This window comes from Sylvia atricapilla, chromosome 3 (genome assembly GCF_009819655.1).
Source record: "Sylvia atricapilla isolate bSylAtr1 chromosome 3, bSylAtr1.pri, whole genome shotgun sequence".
In the NCBI taxonomy this organism is placed as follows: domain Eukaryota; kingdom Metazoa; phylum Chordata; class Aves; order Passeriformes; family Sylviidae; genus Sylvia; species Sylvia atricapilla.
The window spans coordinates 58,400,469-58,421,372 of record NC_089142.1 but is presented as its reverse complement, the minus strand read 5'-3'; the positions used below and the strand labels follow the sequence as shown (position 1 = coordinate 58,421,372).

At 36.0% G+C, this 20,904-nt stretch overlaps 1 protein-coding gene across 1 annotated transcript in view; it reads left to right on the top strand.

The window, feature by feature from the left end:
* SYNE1 (spectrin repeat containing nuclear envelope protein 1) overlaps positions 1–20,904 on the top strand; it is a 286,213-nt gene that overhangs the window by 52,488 nt on the left and 212,821 nt on the right. Inside the window, exons 4-11 of the mRNA XM_066315491.1 lie at positions 951–1,034; positions 4,338–4,430; positions 6,059–6,237; positions 8,178–8,374; positions 8,517–8,626; positions 16,416–16,523; positions 17,281–17,418; positions 18,512–18,676. Coding sequence (XP_066171588.1) covers positions 951–1,034; positions 4,338–4,430; positions 6,059–6,237; positions 8,178–8,374; positions 8,517–8,626; positions 16,416–16,523; positions 17,281–17,418; positions 18,512–18,676 — 1,074 coding nt within the window. The remainder of the gene's footprint in view (positions 1–950; positions 1,035–4,337; positions 4,431–6,058; positions 6,238–8,177; positions 8,375–8,516; positions 8,627–16,415; positions 16,524–17,280; positions 17,419–18,511; positions 18,677–20,904) is intronic.

Sequence of the window (20,904 nt, the reverse complement as noted above, 5' to 3'; positions counted from 1 at the left end):
TGTGGCAAACCAGGAGTAGTAAAACAGGGAAAGAATTTTAATGATGGCACCTGTTACAGTGAAATTCACTGGACTGTATCCGGCCTATATTAATTAGGGAAAGACAAGAGATATTCCAAAACTAGAAGAGTGTCTGGTGAGCTTAAATGTTATGTATACCACCATATGATATCCTGTAGTAACTGCAAGAGGGATTCAGAATTTATAGTAGGGCTTTGTTAAAGCCATTTGCAACATCCTGAACAGGAATTTAAATTACAATTCTTGCACATTTGCATTACAATATAAAATTCCGTGGGGAATTTAATTCTACTGTTCCAGTATTAGAAACCTAGCATATGTACTTGATTGAATTAAAAAAAAAACCTGTCTTTTTAGCCCACATGTCTCAAGTTCCGCAGAATTCATTGTTCAATGGCAATTTAACTGATGTTTTAATTGCTAATAAGGTACTAGAGAGATGGGATGAAAATTCTTGGGTAAAATGTCTTCACTGCAGTCTGATTTTTAAAAATAACAACCACTTTGACTTATACATTGCAGGCAAAAAATTCACTGAGAGAATGTTGTCTTCTCTCAAATGCATATATACACACACACACACACACACACACATGTATGTATCTGTGTGTTTGCATGTGTACAAAAATAGTGGTAGTTATTTTACATTAGAAGAACAGTTTACAGATTTAATGATGTTTATGGACTGTAGCCAACACTTTGTATCCTGAGATTAAGACATATGTAACTTTTCTATGATGGAATTATCACACTTGTGTCCCCTGTATATGTCAGTCCTCTCTATGATGTGTGTGCAAAGAGACAATTCAACAGTTTCACTGTTCCAAGGACCATTTTCACAGACGCACCGACAATAAATCTGGAAGTTCAGTTTCTGAAACAAACTGGCATAAATCTAATTGAAGTTTAATCTGTTCTTTCTCTTTAAGCCTTGTGAGCAGGGACGTCAGCTGAAGAGAATTCACTGGGTTGCCAACATTGGCACAGCTCTTAAGTTTCTAGAAGGTAGACGGGTAGGTATGGTTGCACTTAGCCCCGGTTTTACTTTTGTTTTTCTTTGTCTCCGTAAAGATCTCCTTTGTATCCGCCCATCTGTTTTTATTCTCCAAAATTTGAGCTATGTATGCAGTCTTCAGTTTCTACACAGCACCTAAAAGCTGCTGTAAAGTAAAAATTGTAAGGTCTAACACTAATATATGGCAATGCATGGGGTGAAATTTGTCCTTTTTTTTAATTAATAATGAATCACCTTGGAGGATTTTTTTTTTAATGTACTTATTGGCTCCTTATGATCTCTACTTCTCTGTTGCTGTTCTCAGCAAAGAATGAACTTTATTTCAGGAGAGACACTAATTTTTAATTTAAAAAAATAGATTTCTGGTTTTCACTAGATTTTACATGCAAAAATCTACTCCCTGAAATTACAGAAATGAAAATTTAGGGCAATATGATCCCTTATTAGCTTGCTAGAACTTCAGACTAGTTCCTGGATTTTTTGTGGTACAGTCAGTGCTGTGGCTGTTTTAGAAAAGAAAAGAAAATTAAATTTAACTGAAGAATACTTAAAAACTCCTTTTGATCTAACGATGAATATCAAATAAAAGCAATGTATTTCTACACTTTTTCCTGACTTTGCTCTGTACTGTAATGACTCAGATCTGGATTTTTTCCTTTAGATTATAGGTCTCTTGTCCCCTAGTTTCTGCATTTTACTTCAGTTGTGGTCAATGCAGATGTTACACCTGATGAATTTTACGTCTCCACAGTGCTGTTCACTGGGAGTTGTTAGATTTTGGCAGGCTTTCCCTCTCTTTGACTCTCTGACATCTAGATCTAATTACAGTTATGTTACGTGGGAAACAATGTCAGCAGATGCCCGTAAAAGTTAGTCTAAAAGAGAACTTTATAAAATTGAAAATGTATAACCAAAGTGAAGACAAATATATTTTTGAAGCAGAAGTCCACTTTAGCTCACAGTTTACCTGTTTGAGGAAGTATAGTTTGTTAATACAAAGCATAAGAGAAAGCTGAGGGGAAGAGCAAAACACCCACACTTCCTCAGTTTCCATGTCACAGTGTGGTGGGTGACCCAGCTTGGATCCCAGAAATTCTATGGCAGTGCAGCTGGGAAACTGGCCCTGCCAAGCATCAAGAGAGATTGCCAGAGCACTGTGTTTTTCCTTCTGATATCTCAGTACTTTTGTCCGGACTTGTCTTAGTTGTATTAATATCCCAGATTTTCTTCTAGAGGGAGTTGGTAGCATGCAGGGTGTCAGGTGTGTCAGGGTGGTCAATAGCAGTGCTCCATGAGCTGAATCCAGCCTAAAGGATGCATCTATCCAGCCTGTCACCCTTCTCTCCCATAGGAGGTGGGGATGCTGTTCAGACCACAAACGTCCCTTCAGCATTTGAATGCCATCCCTGGGCTGTACTCAAAGGGCAACAAACATACAGGATCTCCTTCCTCTCTGGGCTCTCCCATAAATAAACCTTATTACACATTTAATCAATTTCCTGTTTTCACTGTCCAAAGAGACTTCTGCTAATGCTCCTGTTGCAATATCAGATACTATTCTGGACAAAATTGGTTTTCTCCTTGTCCTGAAAAGTTTATTTTTAGTTCTAGATCCATATTAATGGTGTATAAGATAAAGGTAACTCAATAACAAGACTAGATAGGCTGTGCATCTGTGAACAGTAGCCTAATCAGAAGCTTTAGCTGAGTCCCTGTAAATACTTTGTTTTGTAATAGATACTAAATAACTTCACTTTCTAGAAAAAGAAAAGCTTTTCATGGAATTGGTCCAGATGAGAGAATGAGGTATATTTTTTTTAAGACAGGCGATAGGGAATTTTCCCTTATTGACTGGTGGAGAAACTAGTAATGTCAATTTTCCTAGAGTTTTGTCCCTTTCTTGGTGGAGAGTATTGAAAATGTAAACTGTGGGAACTTCTGCTTGGCCTCTTACAAAGCAGCCTATGCAGATTTAATTTGCCAAAAACTTAGAGGTCTGGAGAACAATTTGCTTGCACTTGACATTATCTAGTGGATTTCCAACTGCTGATGCAGAGAAATGCAGTCTTTGTTTTGGAGAGACAAATGAGGTCACTTGAAGTCATTCTCCATCTTTTCTTTAGATTGTTCACCAAGGTTTTTCCACAACCACTGTCCTTGACCAAGCTCGTAGTAGATGGGCACTTTGGCAGTTATTCATATTTTTATCATGATTGGTGTCTGACTCAGTTTAGCTGAGGAGATAAGTATTAACATAGTTGCTAAATTTCCAATACTACTTGTTTTATTTAATTTCCTTGAGCATTATCTACATGTAGTTTCTTTATCATATATTTCCCTCTTTATTTCTTTCTATCTTACAGGCTTATTTAAGGATGATATTTTATTCAGGCTGTAGATTAGCATTTGAGAGTTAATAGTCATGAAATCTGTTCCTATTTCTGTTAAAAAACTTAATTTGACCTTGGACAACTAATTTTTTTCCCACTCTCTTTTAAAAAGAGCTATTGTTAGGCTTGTCTTGCAAAGGGGCCTTAATCAGTAGTTGTGATATCCTTTACAATAAAATGCTCTTTGCAGGAGAACCCTAGCATTCTTTTTTCCCTTTTCTTTCTTTTATGCTTTTTCCACCCCTTTCCTTTTTATATTTTTATTTTTAAACTCACTTTTCTCTTTTCATTAGACATGGCTTAGAACTATATCAAGAAACCCCTGCATAATGTAAAATCTGTTGCAGAGTATTTAATTTACTCTCTTGATTAAATTTTATTGTAAGATATGCCAAAAAAGTGCTTCCTTTGCATTAAAAATAGATTTTACCTAATTAATAATTTAAAATTTAAATTGTTAATTTAAATAACTTTTAAAATAATAAATAATTAAATGATAAAATAATTAAAATAATAAAAATATTAAAATAATTTAAATAGCATTTACCTAATTAATAATTTAAATTTTATTTTTCCTTTTGCTTTTCATGCTAGTCTGTATACAGAGGATCTCCGGTTTGTACAGTGTTTCTATCTAATTTTTATTTTTCTTTCTGCTTGAAATTATTTTTTTCTACAAATAATAGCATGGATTGGTCTTTAAAGTTTTCCATTACTTGCAAAAGCTTCCTAAATGTGAAATTATACTTCTCTAAATGTGAAATTGCACTATTTAATATTTGGGGTTTTTTTCAAATTGAGAATCTTGTTTGATTGCAGAAATGCATTTCAAATATAAACCATATTTGAAAAATATTCCATAATTGCTATTTTTTGCGTGTGATAGTAACATGTGTTTTTTTAATTTATAGATTAAGCTTGTCAACATAAACTCAACTGATATTGCTGATGGCAGACCTTCTATTGTGCTTGGCTTGGTGTGGACCATAATTTTATACTTTCAGGTACTACATTTTTTATACTTTACAGTCACTTGCTCAAACAATGGTTCAGATCGTCACTTTATATGAACTGGTGTAGTTTCAGTTCTTAGTTCCAGCTAAGTCACTTTATAATCTGCTGAGGATCTGATCCTGAATAAAGCAACAGTTAATGGTGGGAGTGCCTCAGATTGAGTAAACTTAGATACTTGTCTATGGAATAGATTGATCTTTGCTTAGAACAGAGTTCCTTCATCACTGAAACGTATTCTTCTGCTTTCTCTAAAGACTACAACATAGCAGAAGAAGAAAGTAATAGAATTCTGGATTCTTGTTACAAGTATCTTTAGCAACCTCAGTGGTGACTGTGCTGAAAGTCTAATTCTGGTGCACTAGATGTCAGCCAGCAATTATTCTCAAACCATACATGCAAACATGGTGATTTCACTGGCAGTTGCAGGTATTTGCAAGAATCAAATTTAGCTGTGAATGATTGAGAAAGGGTTGAATTTGTAGAGGAGAAATCAGTTGCGTTCTGTTGAAGTTAGGTGGGAGGTAAAACTGGCTTCTAAATCCTGTCCATATGGGTTAACAAAGTGAGTCACTGTTCAACACTTAAAATAACAACTAATTTTATTGCTCTTTATGGAGTTCTTTGGTTCCCTTGTGATGTATCAGGGATGCTGCTCTCCTCAGTTCCAACCACTGTGATACCTCAGTAGTTCAGAGTTCATCCGAATAAAAGTTAGTCAGAGTATTAACATTTTTATTTATAGCCCACTGAATTGAATAGAGAAGATTATGCTTCTCAGGCTTCCTGAAACTCTCCTTCTCTGCATAATTTTTGTCATTTTTTGACCTTTCCTTTAGTTGTCACAGGCAGATACATAACTTTAACATGACTGAAAGCAGGAATCCATAGAAGCTGTGGTTCTCATTCTGGCAGACACATTCTGTGATGTGACAACTTTGGATTTTAAGAGGACGGCATAAAAAAAAATCCTGCAACATCCTTTGGATATAGCTTTGTCATGTTGAAGAATAAAAATTTTAGTCAAATTAATGTACTTGAAAGAATCAAGTTAATGATTTTCATTTGATGAAAGACATAATTACCATTCTACATGGTCAACAAGCATTTTTAATGCACTTTCCCTACAGTACATTCAGTATTTCTTCACAAGGTGCCTCTGAGTAAAAACACAATTGAATTTATGCCAGAACAGTACAACAGGAAGTAAAAAAACTATCCATATGAGATCATTGAGGTCACTGCTGTTCTTTAATTAAAGGAAACTCCTCTGAAATGAGTGAATTGTTTTATAAACTGAACTCAAGCTACATGTAAGATATTGTCTCCTATTTTGGTGATAATTTGCTGTAATAGATAACATGACACACTTGCATATTGTTCTAGCTGTAGGGTGTGAAGTCAGTAATTGTTACATGCATAGTGCTGAATTTAGGACCATCACCCAGGCACATCCATTCATGTTTCTAAAGCTCCTGTAATGTATGTTCAGATAAAACACAGTTAATTATAGCTTCTGCCCAACTTCGTTTTGACAGTTGTATTGGGAAATTATTAAAGAAACTGGCATGAATCGAGAGGATTATCTACAAAGAGTTCATTAACATTTTTTTGTCCCTAGATTGAAGAGCTTACAAGTAACCTCCCACAGCTGCAGCCCTTGTCTAGCAGTGCTTCTTCTGTGGAAAGTGTTGTCAGTTCAGAAACTGCAAGTCCCCCAAGCAAACGGAAGGTGGTAACCAAGGTCCAAGGAAGTGCCAGGAAGGCTTTGCTTAAATGGTTACAGTACACAGCAGCAAAGTAAGTAAACTACGGTTGAACTGATTGTATATTTTGTGTGCAAGATTTTTACTCAGATTCTAAGCTCCCTCAGTCAGAGATCATCCTTCTGCTCTGTATTTATGTAGTGCCTTCCTCTATATATAATTATAGAGCCCCCTCACCATATTCTTTTTGACAACTGAGGCTGCTAAATGTTCCCATCATACAACAAATCAAGTATTAAATAATGATTTAATGTTGCAAGCCATCATATTTTGTGGTTTCTGACTAATGGATGGGATTATCTCTGACAGAATGAGAAGTTGAAAGGGTTATTAGATGTCTGAATGACAGTGCATTAGTCTCACTGCCAAAACACTTGATGTGACACTGCCAGTACCACACTGGTTAAGCATTCCTCAGTGAAACCTTGTAGGAGCACTACATTCTGGCACTTGCTGTTGAAAGGCAAATGATTAAAAGTTATGTATATCCTTCTGCAGTTTTTGATACAATGGAAATATTAGTACATAAATTGCCCTTTATCTTCATTCTTCTTAATCCAGAATTTTTTGGAGTTATTTCTTGCTATGTCTAGTTAACTTAAGAATTTTTTCCTTTATTCTGTAAGATTATCCCATGCTGTTTCGGCTTTCAAAAAGACATTAACCCCCTCATAAATTATATCAAAGATACTATGGTATTTTGATACCTTCTATAATAAGAAAATCATAGGTGTAAAATAACATGGATTTAAAGAATCAGTGCTGTTTGAAAGCATCAATTGTGCAAAATATAGAGGGGAAATGGAGAATGGTGCCTCAGAGAAAAGAAATGCAATTGCAAAAATTCAGACCTCTGTGGAGGTAGAACACAGTAATTTATAGTGCAGTACAATCTAATTTGAATGTCTTCTTTGCACTGTTTTTGGTAAGACATGGGCAATGAAAAGTGATCAGCTTCTATTTCCAGACATGCAAACAAACAAAATGAAAATAGATTCATAAATTAAACTGTCAGTTTTATTGGGAGAAGTCAATAAAGTATGTTGAAAGAAGCTGAGTGATACACAGTGGTACACTTCACCTAGGCCCGCTTCACTTTGTAGCTTGCAAGGGCTACTTCCTTAAGTCAGTGAAAGTGTTTCACTGATCACAGCTTGAACCTCCCAACGGCAAGACTGCCTTAGGGTCGTAGTGTCCTGCAAGGATGCTTGCTTGCTCCTTTAAACATGGTCTTGCTGTCTGTGGATCACTCTACCTTTCAGAATTACAGGTATAAGAAGCAGGGATTTGGAAGTTTGATTCAATCCTGATTACTTTCCTATTATGTATTGCTGTTTCTGGATCATTTGTGTTTATTTTTTAGTGGGCATATTAAGTGTTCTGAGTATATGAAATTATAGTGTCACTCATGCTTTCAAAAGAAAGAACACAGAGACATTTTGTGTGTTATAGTTTCCCCTAAACAGCAGTGATGTCACTCTTCCTGCAATCATCTTAAAAAATAACAGGTTAGCACAGGTTGGTTGTTTTTTTTTTTTTTTTTTAATTTTGTTTTTATAATACTGATGTATCTAATTGAACTGCAGCAGTTTAATGGAGTGAGATTCATAGGGAGGAATATAATAGTGAATGGAAGTGTGTACATCCACAGACTCTGTGTGTGTCATATAACAATTTGGAGAACTTTGGGCACTGCACTCCATTGCTAATTGCTTCATGGCTTATTGGCACATGCAAGCCCACTGGAGACAAATACATCATGTATATGATAAAAAACCACTTGTATTTCCATAGGCAGAAATGAATTTACGCAGCTGATAGATGGAGCTGTAGTTGACCTAACTGGGCATTACAGGAACTAGTGGTTTAGGTTTAATGATGGCTAACCACTGGGTGGAGCATTCATGTCTTTCCACCTCTGTTTTATGTAGTCCTGATGTTATTAGTAACTTCTTTCCCTTTCATATTCTTTAGGCAAGTTGGAATTGAAATCAAGGATTTTGGACAAAGCTGGAGGAGTGGTGTTGCATTTCATTCTGTTATTCATGCTATCCGCCCAGATTTAGTGGACATGGAGAAAGTGAGGGGAAGGTCAAACAGAGAAAACCTGGAAGAAGCCTTCACAATTGCAGAAGCAGAACTAGGAATCCCAAGGCTCCTTGACCCAGAAGGTACCTAATGCATAGCTGAAAATGTTTGAACTACTTGTTGTGTCTTGAGCCACATGTGGTAATTCATAGTGTTTAGACATTTGAACAGCATTTTATGCCATTCTGCTAAAAATTTATTTTTCCATGTTTTATACTTGCCTAGATGTGGATGTTGAAAAGCCAGATGAAAAATCTGTCATGACCTATGTAGCCCAGTTTTTGAAGTACTATCCTGATCCTCATCATACAGTGACTGATGTGCCAGAGAATGATGTAAGTTTCTCTTGCATAACCATAAGAAACAGTTTATAATTAAGGGGGGGGGGGGTCCTTTATAAATACATTTTATAGCTTTCCTTTATTTTACTACATTTCTTTTGATGAACAGTTCAAGTGACAAGCAAGCACGCTAAGAAAAGTGGGAAAGATTAGCCAAGAATAAGGGAACAAATCTTGCAAATGTTTAGTATGTGGAGAAAATAATATAGTGATCCTGCAGATATTTTCCTCTTTTCAGGAGCAGCAAGGAGCAAAAAATAACACTAGCAGTTACTGTAGATAGTAGCAAACCTATGGATCCTGAAGTTTCTTAACAGGTTTTTAACCATAACACAAATGATATTGTAATAATTTGTTACCTGAAGCAATGTGTCATTTATATTTCTATTACACTGGGTTTCTGGATAAGATCAAGAATGGTCCAAGATACTGCTTAGGTACAGTATTCAGGCTTTTATGCTTGAGAGGCATTTACAATTTTGGCAGAAGATCCTTTCTGTTTCACACTGATGTTTAACTCTTTGCTGTAAGGAATTGTTTTCAATCGTGTTTTTTCATTGGAATTGGTTTTGTGTATGCTCTAGTGCACTGGCTTTGCACTGGAATGGCTCTGCTCAGCAATGCCAAGTTATCATGACTCACTTCCTAGTGCTGATTTGCTTTCTTCATGGCAAACATGGGAAGCACTGCTGAGACAATCTGCTCAGCCTCAGCAAGAGAGAAAGAAGTGATTTTTTATCAGTGTTTCTCTGTATTCCTTACAGAGGTAGAAAAGAGCTTTCAAAGGAGTGAATCTCCTTCCTTATGTCTGTGTGAGGCTAAGGTAGCTGTGGCTTTGCTCTTTGATTCCAGTGCCTGAGCACTGGAACTTATCGTTTTCCTTCCTGCAACATTAATCTGAGTACATCCTTGTGCCAGTGTCTCAGCATCCCACTGAGCAATGAAGAGGACTGAGTGAGCACTGAAGCCTCGTGCTGTGGCCTGTTCAGGCTGAGGCAGTCCTGCCATTCTCACACCATGGCACACAGGGCAGCTTCTGCTGCCAACAGCCTTGGCCAGGCCTTTTGCTGTGCTGGGATTGGATTTTGAGGAACAGCCTTACCACCTTCCCCCAGTCTTTATGCAGAGACAATGCAGGAGAAGGCAGGATTCAGCCATTCCAGGCTCTGCCTGTCTCTGGCTGCACCCACAGAGATGCTAGCACATGACTTATGAAAGGGCAAATAATGAGTTGCATCCAGAATTTGTGAATTCCTAGGAACCAGAACAACACAAATCAATTTGACATGCTAATGTGCTGATCTCAGAACCACTTCCTTTTCTTAGATATCACTAAGGTATTCCACTAGCAATCCACATAAATTTTGGTAGAACTGCCAACCCCTTGCATGTCACACCACAGAAAACAGTAACTTCCAGACTTCTAGAAGAAAGTAAGAGTTTGACATTGCACTAAATTTTTTAATGCCATTGCTCTTTGTTTCCCGGAGGAAGAACTGTTCTGGAGTATCCATGTCCATCTTTACATTATTTGATTAGTTTAGGTACTTAGGACAGGACTCACCTTTAAAATCTAAAAGCTTACAACACTCCACCTGTAGTCAGCAAGAGTCACTTTCCCAGATGGCAGCATCTTTCTTAAGACAATGTCCTAAACAAACAGTCTGGAAGCATGTGTTGCAGAGCATTTTTACAGAAATAAAACAGTCAGATTAATCCATCCCTTAGGTAATGATAGATAAAACATTGTTGACAGTTGATTAAAAAGCTTTTTTGGTTTTGTGGCCAGTCTAACCACCTATTTTTAGCCTCTCTGTCTTCCTGCTCAAGTATAGTCTAAACAAATATTTATCCCACAGTCCAGGTACCTGGGAGATATAACCTTGCAAGACCCTTGTCTCCTGAACTCTTGGAGTAATCTTAATTTCTTGTTTAAGGTTATATTTTACTTGACATGTGTTAAGTGCCTGCTGTAGAACAAGTTGGAGAGTAGATGCTAGATGCAACTGGTTTTATCTATCTAGCCTAGTAGATGCTATGTAGAACAAGTTGGAGAGTAGATGCTAGATGCAACTGGTTTTATCTATCTAGCCTAAAGAACTTAAAAGGGACTATCCCAGCTGCAGATGCCTACATTTAGTTAGAAGAATCCTACTTCAGACTGGACTGTATCTGGGTGAATTTTGGCAGGGAGAGGGAGGCCAGGAGGAGATTTCTAAGTCTTTTCCCCCACCCTTCACTCAGCTGGCACTGTGTTTTCTCAAGATGTGTTGTCCACACAAATTCCTGATTCAATGCTCAGTTTATAAAGAATTTGCATTGAAAGAAGTGGAGTAATGATTGAAACTGATCCCTTATTTGTGGTCAGAGGGAACAGCAATTTGCATGTGCATTTCCAGAATTAAAAGGGGTCTAATTTCTCATGCATGGACCAGCTATGAACATGTGTGAACCTGTGTAGTCAACACATCTCAAAGAAACACAGTTACTGCTCCAAGGTAAGTCATTATTTTTCCAGATAAAATAAATCATGTAGTGACTAGCAATCTGGAAATAACATCTAATACAAAAACTACTTTACTAGATATAATACAGACACGTGAGCTTGATAATAGTTCTAAGTACATCTTGTATTCCTACCTGTGTGGCTCTTACTGTTCTACTGTTCTCTCTGGACTTTCTGCCTGCTTTGCTTTATTTTATTTTGCTTCTTTTTTTTTTTTTTTCCCTTGCTTCTTGTTTCCCCATTTGTTTCATATTGCTAGGAACTTCAAGCAATCCCAACTTTTGTCATTTCTTTTATGAAATTTAAGGTAAGGGTGTATGCTCAGAATAATTGCTTGAATTGGACCTTTTCATGGTTGTTATCTTTTTTCATCCTGCACTTACTTGACTTTAGATTTGAGGGGGGGAGGGAGGTTAATGTAAATTAGTTTGCTAGCCTTAAGTTTATCTTTCCAGTAAAGCAATAGATTAAGGTGATGAATCTAGGTCTGCTCTCTTACATGAGCTGACTCTAACAGCTTAACAGTTAATTTTGCAAATAACTTAACGAAGCATTATAGAAAAGCAAGCCAGCGTTCCTATAATAAATCACAGACTATGCTTTTGGTTTTCTTGAGTATAGATATAAACATGAAATAAATAGATTGTAGTTTGATGTTTCTACACCTCATTTTAGATGTATATTTTTTGTGTGTCTTTAGGTTTATAGAGTAGATGGTAGAGTGTATGATTGTGTAAGTGACGTGTGTGGCTTGCAGGTTGGACAGAGAGTGTATTTATCTGTAATTGCATCACAGGCTACTCCTTTTTCATCTAAATTATAATATTTTTTAAAGTATACTTTTGTAACTATCCTAGACCTCTAGATACTTCTAATTTTCTAGTATTAACTGAGAGAAGTTCAGAAATCTAACATAGGGTATATGAAATGAGCATTCAGAGGTGAACTGGAAAACTGCAGAAGTGAATATATTTTCAAATAAATAGCAGCTGTCACTGCAGTCAGTCAATAGTCTTTATAGTTTGACCTGATTCAATTAATTGCCTAGATTCCACATTCTTGGGGTTTTTTGGTTGGGATTTTTTTTGCTAAATAAATATATAAAATAGACTGTTATAAAGTGACTAGGATCAAGGGTTCATCTTTATCTCACATTACGTATATCTAACTAGTGATGTATTAAAGTAGAGAATTCTGCTGATAGCAGAATTACTCCTATATTCTCAAGCTCTTCAACCAAGTTTGGGCACCTTTATACATCCTAATACATACAAGGACTTTCTACATCCTTAGCCTTACATCCCCAGTGCATTGCTTCTTAAGCCAGAGGAGATTTGAAGTGGTAAAAGCTCTGCCAATTTCCTTATCGTGGTATAAATTTAGCTGTACTTAAAGCTCACCCCCTCAAAGTATTTCTGATGTAAAGTCTTTCTCTTCTGGTGTTCTGATGAGCAAGTAATACAGAAGATAATCCTGTCATCTCTGACATTTTTATGCCAGCAGAGTTCCCCAGTGTAAGAGGAGTTTCCTGAGCAGCAGCTGCAGAAATAGCTTTCTGAGCTTTTCCAGGGATTTAGTCTACTTCTGCAGATAGTCATTAATAGTTCATCCCTGAAGGTGATGCCTGGCTCAGCATTCCCCCTGTGTCTGTGATACTGCTGTCAGGGAGTGAATTTCAGTAACATATATATATATATATATATATATATACACACACATATATATATGCATATATATATATATATATCTCCAGTAACACTTATATATATTTAAGCCAGAGTTTTCAAAATGAGCAGTCTAATACAGTCAAATTTATGCATAAATGTTTTTGAAGGGACTTTATTTTCGCAGTACATATGCAATAAAATGTTTCAACGTATTGTTCAAAAACATACTTAAAGTTTTTTGGATTTAAAAGATAATATTTGAAAATTCTATTGTGTGCCTGAGAATTTGAACAGTTCACCTTGTTTATAATTACATGTTAGAGAACTAAACAAAATACTGCTTTTCCAGTCCATAATTAAGATTCCCATTCTATTTTAAGCTCTTAAAACCCTACAGTATTCTGTATTATGTAAGATTCAAACTAAATCTGGCATATCAGTTAATAAAATAACGTTTTGATTTTGAGTCTGGGCTGAAAACTTTCATTCCAAAATTAAAATGTACTCCATTATCATATCAGAACTCATAAACACTTCTCTCTAAATACCTTCTTTTATGTTCCTTGTTAGCAGAATGCTCCAGTTGTTCATTTTGACAAATCTGTGCATATTCATGGAATTGTGTAAGGATAAATAAATATTTTAAAATGCTGCCTGGAAGTAGCATTCGGAGTGAACCACAGTATTTTAGATAAATTCAAGTAAATGGAACAGAGATCAATGGTCCTCATGCTGGAGAAAGCACAAATAGTTGTATTAATTCTAAGTAACTTCTCTTGGTGGTTTATCTTCTGATCTGTATGCTGCTTCAGACGAGCAGACTTTAGAAGATAGTTTACATATCTGCTAGAATTTCCTTTTGATATTTTTTTATTAAGAGTAAGAATACTAGGCACTAACGAAAGTCTTTTTTTAAGAATGATAGCTCATTAAATCTGGTGGGTGTTGATGACAAGTGCTTTGGTGTCTAAGAAAGTGAATCACTTCTGTTGATTACCTAAATTGAGAATTTAAAGCGCTTTAGTATCAACCAAGGACCACAGAATCTAATTTGCAGGTGATAAGTGAGGTACTGAACTGGAAACCTGTGAAAACATATGAATAAATAAGTAAAAGATTCATCGTGCATTGTTGCACAGTGTAATTTATAGGTGATTGCTTAAGCACCTACATCTTTTGCAATTAACCAAAGTGATCAAAATTTGCCTAAATATATAGTTTTTCAAAATGCAGAAGGCTATATGCTACCAGTTAATTTAGTATGACTAATTTAACTGGTAGCATATAGAAATCACTTGTGGTCTAAGAGAGGTGAGGCTGTTCCTTCAGGCACCTGTTATCTTCAGGTACCACAGTGGTATTGTTAATCCTGAGAAAATCTATTTCAAAAACACTTGGTCAGAATGGGTTTTAGCCATTATTAAAGTTTTAAACCAATGAAGTAATCTTGCAAAATACCTGCTTTGCTCACATTGCTTTATGAACAATTGCAGGCATAGAGATGCTCCTTCAAAGTCTTATTTTAAGGAATGTGAGGAATGTAAAACAGTATTTTACGAAGCTGAATTTTATAGTGTGAATTATACAGAGCATTGAGGCACACTTGTTCGCTTCATGACTTCAAGAATATCTTACTGAAATTTTCAGTACAATTGCTGAAATTTTCAGATAAGATTTTTTAGGATTTTCAATCCATTAATATGCATAGTGTAGTATTTATCTTATGGAGCTGGCAGCTAAATGCTAATAGACATCTCAATAGTCTCACTAAATTTATAGTTTCTTGAGAATAGAGCAAATTTAACACCAAAGTTTTTTTTCATGGCTAAATGAGTTAAGATGCTCCCTTTTTATATTCTGCATCGTTAGATTTGATGATCTTAAGGGTCTTTTCTAACCTAAATGATTCTGTGATTTTCCTCATAGGGAGATAGTTATGAATTTTCTGGTTTTCTCAAAGAATGTTGATGTTATATTCACATACAGAGGCTAGAAGAATAGAAATTTTGTTCTCCTTCTCTATGTTTCAGTGATTTGGGAATTGTGAAGTGCTTGGAGTTTTGGCTTCTTGAGACACCATGGGTGTTCAAGGAAAGCCCAGTATTACAGTAGCTGTAGCAGGGAAGTGTTATATCTGCCCCATACTGTTTCTCAGGTATCAGCCTGTGTGTGTCAGATGACAGGAGCATGAGCTACAGAGAACTTTGTTCCAGCACAGCTGCTCTAACAGCACGTTAGAGCAGCTACCTGGCTATCAGGATAACTGTGATAATTGCAAATCTGTTGTGCAAATTATGTCCAACCAACTACCACTGCTCCGAGTAGGGGCTCAGTAAAAGAATTAGTAGAAATACATCAAAGATTTCTTTCTTATCTCAGCAACCTGTCCTTTCCTTGGCTAAAATGAAGCAGTAGCTTTATATTTCAAAAATTAGTAAGGGAAAGTTACATTTTACATATTTTTGGCAGCTTTCAAAGAACAGAACCATAAATTGACTTCTTTCCCCTGTCAGGTTCATTCCTTAAAAGACAGTGCCTTGTTTCTCAAATGCAGGAAGTGACTACTCTTTTTTTATCCCATGTTCCAATTTTTATTCTCTCATGTATTGTTTGAAGTGTGACTCTTTTTAGGCGGTTTGCTTACATGATGAGATGTTTCATTTGTTCACTCTAATAGACAAGTTTGGTTTCTGCTTCTGACAAATTTTACAGTAATAAGGCTTCTTTGGTTTCAAAAAGTAGCTTCTGATTAACAGCCAGCACATCTGGTTCATTGTGTGGAAATCTAAGATCCTACTTGGCCAGCCTGCTTATGCAGTGCGCAGAATGCTTTCTGTTTCCTGATAACCTTTGCTTATAACATGCTCACAGAGCTGAGACTTCCTGTGAGTGTTTTTCTGTCCACTGCCAGGTTACTGAATTCTGCAGAGAACTTTGCGGCCTTACAAAGCTGCAGTGCTATGACAGACTGAAGTGGTGAACTGTAAAACAAATACATTTTTCTTCAAAGCCATAAAATGGCATGGAAGGAAAAGAAATCTAATAAACTTGGGGTTTTTTTCCTTTCTTTTCGTATTCCAAAATATTCTAAATATTTTGCTTACTTCTGATCTTGGAGCTTGATATCAAGGATTACCCTGAAGTCAATCAGATGATAACTTTTCTTTCCAGCAATAGCAGACCAGCTAATAAAAAGGTGATAAAAGATTAAAAAATTCTCTCCTGTGTCATCTCAAATAACGTTTACTGAAAATCGACCTTGCTAATCTGTTGCAGATTAAAATTAGTTGCTAAGGTATCTTTAAAGAACTCTGTGTTAATTTAACATTGGATGAAAACTGCTAATAATATCTATGACACTACCATGCCCCCATTTGTCATGATTTCACTCCTATAAGACTCATGTCTAGTTGCTGACTTCTCCCATACTGAGAAAGTTCTTTTCAGTTAGACTAGGTAAGAAGGTAAATTATAAGAGAATTGGGAACATTTGCTTTCACTACAACTAAATGACTTGCTATAGAGATGTTAAATTCTGGATTATATCTGACAACTCTACTAAAAGGCTGCAGTAGGTGTTTTTTTAATGTGTGGCTGTACTACATCATAGAAGGAAGACAGACTGGTGCTAAGAGACCTAAAAGTGTGGGCAGAACAATTTGAAAGAGACATTGCCCGAGCACAAGTGGCGGAAACAAGCTTACAAGAGAAATACCAGGTAAGCAGCAGGAAATTATGTGTGGTAAAAAAGAAATTGTCATTATGTGTAATAGGTGCTGCAGTATTTTGTGCAGTCCGTATATATGAGAGTCGCTATTGTGTTGTTTCAAAGAAATAATGGCACAAAGTGTTTTGCCTGTTACTAGTGGAGGAATTACAATGTCAGCTCCATCTCTGCTACGTAGGACAGTGCACAGATGGTTTGCCTAACACAGAGCTTTTCCTAGCGGTGTGAAGGACTGTCCTAGTTAGAAGAGAGCATGTGTCTGTGCCATCCTTCCAGACCCTGCATGATTTAGCTCAGATAGGAGGTATGGCTGAAGGCTGGATGAAGTGGCAGGTGGAGAGGACAGGACTTAGAGTTTTGTTTTCATCTGCTCTCTCAAAGGTTAATGTCTAAGTCAGAAATACAAAATTTGGCCTAATTTTCTCCTGAAGCTTGACTGTTATCCAAATGCAACCACTGTCTGTCCCAAGTTGCATTAAATACAATTGCAATTTTATTTGATGATACATTATTATATCATTTCATACGTGGTTCAGACCTCTGAGAGCTGAAGGGAAATACAAAAGTCCTATCTATATATAAATAAAAAATATACAAGTAAATATAGAAGTTAAGTGCTATTCCTCTTTGGAAGAGATTAGAACTCGTATCAGTACAAAATTTCCATACATTATGGTACTCCATAAATGTTGAAGAGTTTAACTCCTTCACTCTCTGCTGAAATTGATTTGATTTTCTCTTTGTGCAGTCATTTAAGCATTTCAGAGTACAGTATGAGGTAAAAAGGAAGCAATTTGAACTTGCAACCCAATCAGTAAGGAAAGATGGTAAATTATCACTTGATCAAGCTGTGGTGAAGCAAGCATGGGAGAGAGTTACTTCCAGGGTAAGTTGAAAATCATTGTGCTATATTTTTTTTTATTAAATGGAGGATGGAATTTAAAATCATTTAAACACGTGTTTGCTGTTGATTTTATTAGGCATTAGTAAACTAAAAGTGGACCAAATTTCTGGCACTGCATTGCATTTGTTTTGAGAATATTTACTCTACTATCATTACATCTACTATCATATTCCTCAAAGATAGAATATAAACCTTAAGAAAAGGACTATACTTTGAGATTTTTCTTGACTTGAAAGAGTAGTAAGAAAAATGCTCAGCCAAGCCCAAGACATTATTGATAGAAAGAAAAGCATACACAACGCTGCTTCCAAACCCAATGTTCCTACGTAAATTGCCAGTTATTTGAAAAATTTTAATACAGCGTTTTTAGTGTAAAAAACTTAAAAATAAATTAATTAATAATAATAAATTAATTAATTAAAACTTAAATTTAAATTAAAATTTATTTTAAAATATTATATATATATATGCACACTGCACATACACATACACACACACACATATATATATATGCATGCCATGTATTTAACAGGGGTTCTGTTTAAAATTATTCTGGAGTTTTCACATAATTTTCATGTTTTCACTTCCATAACTAGCATTGCCAATAAGACACAGTGTTTAACTGCTATATTCTTCCCTCCACAGTCTTTTGAGACTGATATGAACCTTACATATAAAAATTATGTACAAAATAGAGTTATAAAGATTTTACACAGGAGCGTAAATTAAATAACATTGGCAAAAGGTCTTGTATCCCTTACTGTGCCTATTAACTGATGAAATCCCAGATATTTTAATTCTCAGTTGTTCCAGTTTATTTGTGATCATTCTGTAACTCAACTACCATTCAGAAAGGGAAATACAAAAATCAACAAATTCTTATAGAGATTGTCTTGCCTGTGAGAATGCTGTGATTTCCAAACTCATGTAGAATAATATACCTAGATTTACGTCTCAATTATACTCTGTTATATGGGGGGTTGATTTTACAGTGTAAAGTCTGATTTTTATCAATGTACTTGTTTGTATTATTTAACAATGGAAAAATTTCATTCCTTTTACTTTTATTTCCTAGATGCTTGATTGGCACATACACCTTGATAAATCCCTTCCTGCACCTTTGGGTACTATAGGTGCTTGGCTGTACAGGGCAGAGGCTGCCCTGAGGGAAGAAGTAGCTATTCAGCAAGCTCATGAGGAAACAGCAAACACAATACACAGGAAGCTTGAGCAACATAAGGTAGATTGAGATAGATTCATTCTGTGCATTACCTTCCATTGCTTTCACAGCTTTAAATGATCCAAACTCTACAAAGATAATTATTTCTACTTTCTGTGGGTTGTGTTGTCCTATTGGTGGCTAAAGCTTGGTGTCTCATCATGGTGACTTGCACTGTGATATCTGTCTATCTTACAACCAATATCCAGAATTGCTTTCAAATGGTTTTGCTTCTTCTGTCTGAAGCATATCAAGTACTAATATTTTAATTTCAATGACAAAATTCTGTAGGGACTTCATAATATTGGGTGTGTTGTTCAACCAGTATGAACGAATTGGGTGAAACAGGAAAAAGGGAGAAAAAGCATAAAGGGAAATAAAAGAGAGTAAAGGAATAACTGTGCTGATAGTGCAGGTGAAATCCATGTGGGGAAGACAATGAGAATTAAGTGAATTTTGATACTTTTGTGATGACAGATAGCATGATAGCCATCTGTGATGGCAGATACCATGCTGTGGTAAACAGGAAACTTTTCCAGATGAATTTAAATAATTGTACCGTTATCCTTTGCTGAGTCCAAGTTCTCATTTAAAACCAAAATGATGAGGGGGTTTCTGTGGATTTGCATAACATGTGTGAGAAAAATGTATTGGTGAAAAAATATGCTGGTGAGATGATAAAAGAAACTGAACCAGCAAATGAAAGAGAAAAGATGGTGTATAGAAAGGCAGTACTTGAGGCTGTACTGTTTTATATTGCTTTTTTTTCTCCTCTATTACTACTACTTTAAAACTTTTGTAAATTTGTTATTTTTTGTGTGTAGGATATGGGTAGGGTTTTTTCATCAGAAAGCAAGGTTATGTAATTAAAAGCTGAGAAGTTTCATGGTCACTTGATTAACACTGATTACTTGTTATTGGAACAGTTGTACCTCTTCTAACTTTAGTGGTAACTAATTAAATTTTTTAAAAAACCTATATTAAAATCTGTAAGGAAGATATGGATTTTTTTTCAGGGTTTTGTCTCTTGTAATGCTAAATTCAATTAACTTTCTAGGTAGCATCAAATGTTTCAGGATTTATAGGATTTGATGTTTGTTTTTACAAAAAAATTGACAACATGTCAAACACTCTTTTGTTCTTAGAATGTGAACACTGTAGACCTCCTTTTGATACATTCATAAGAAGTACAAAAGAGTGTGCCTAAACTGTTCTTTATTTGCATCAGAAATACTGTAGTGAGGGATTTCCATGCCAACAAATAAACTTTGATTTAGGTTAATCTGTGCCAGGGGAGTTTTCCCATGGGAGTGGGATAGAAAATGCTTCAAGAGAAGCATATATAATTATATCTGTTCCTGGAGTTTGTTTTGTTGCTCAGATTTGAATTTATGAATCCTAATGTGCTACTGGATAGTACCAGAAATGCATTAGTGTATTTTTTTCAGTCCTTTTTAGTTTGTTATGGATTTGTTCAGATGACATCATTGCCTCCTTTTTATCTTTGTCTCATCTGACAAATGGGGGTTTTTAGTTAACTTTATAGCTTATGGCCATTTTGAATTTAGTACAAAATGTACCAGCTTATTTGGACAAACCTCTTTCAATCAGGCAAGTACCTGTGTTTATTTCAGTTGATACTGCTACCAAGATCCAGGAATCAAGGGCAATGTCTATGCTTGTTGAGGGTCATTTCCCAGAGCAGGATTTCGTTTTATGAGAATTCTGTACATAAGTTTTCATGAGCTTCCTGTTGATGCTGGATGAAACTGCTTGATTTGTTTTGGCTCACCAGTGCATGTTAGGGGCATCCCTTTTTCTATGGCAAGGTCTCAAATGCAGTTGAGATACTTGTTCCAAATCTTTCCTTTATGTGAGACTATATCAGTCACAGGAGTTTTCACTGTGGTAAAATCAGCACATCACCTGCATCTGAGAGAGCCTAGCTCATTTATTTTCACAGCAAGGTGTTGGCTGAAGCAGAAAACAAAGAAAACCCAGGCAGGTTGATGAGGACAGTGGGGCCATTTGGTGAGCTGAGCCAGGGAATTATCACTGATTCCTTCTGTGCAAACACTGGTTTTGGCTGGGGAAAAGCCCTTCCTTGGCACGTAGGAAAAAATACATATGTAGGATCTGTACAGAAACCTGCATTTTGTTCCCAGGGGTGAGAGAGGGGGAACCTTTGCACGATCCTCATTGCTAGCAGCCTTCTGAGCACCCTGTGCTGGCAGCTGTCTGTCTGCAGT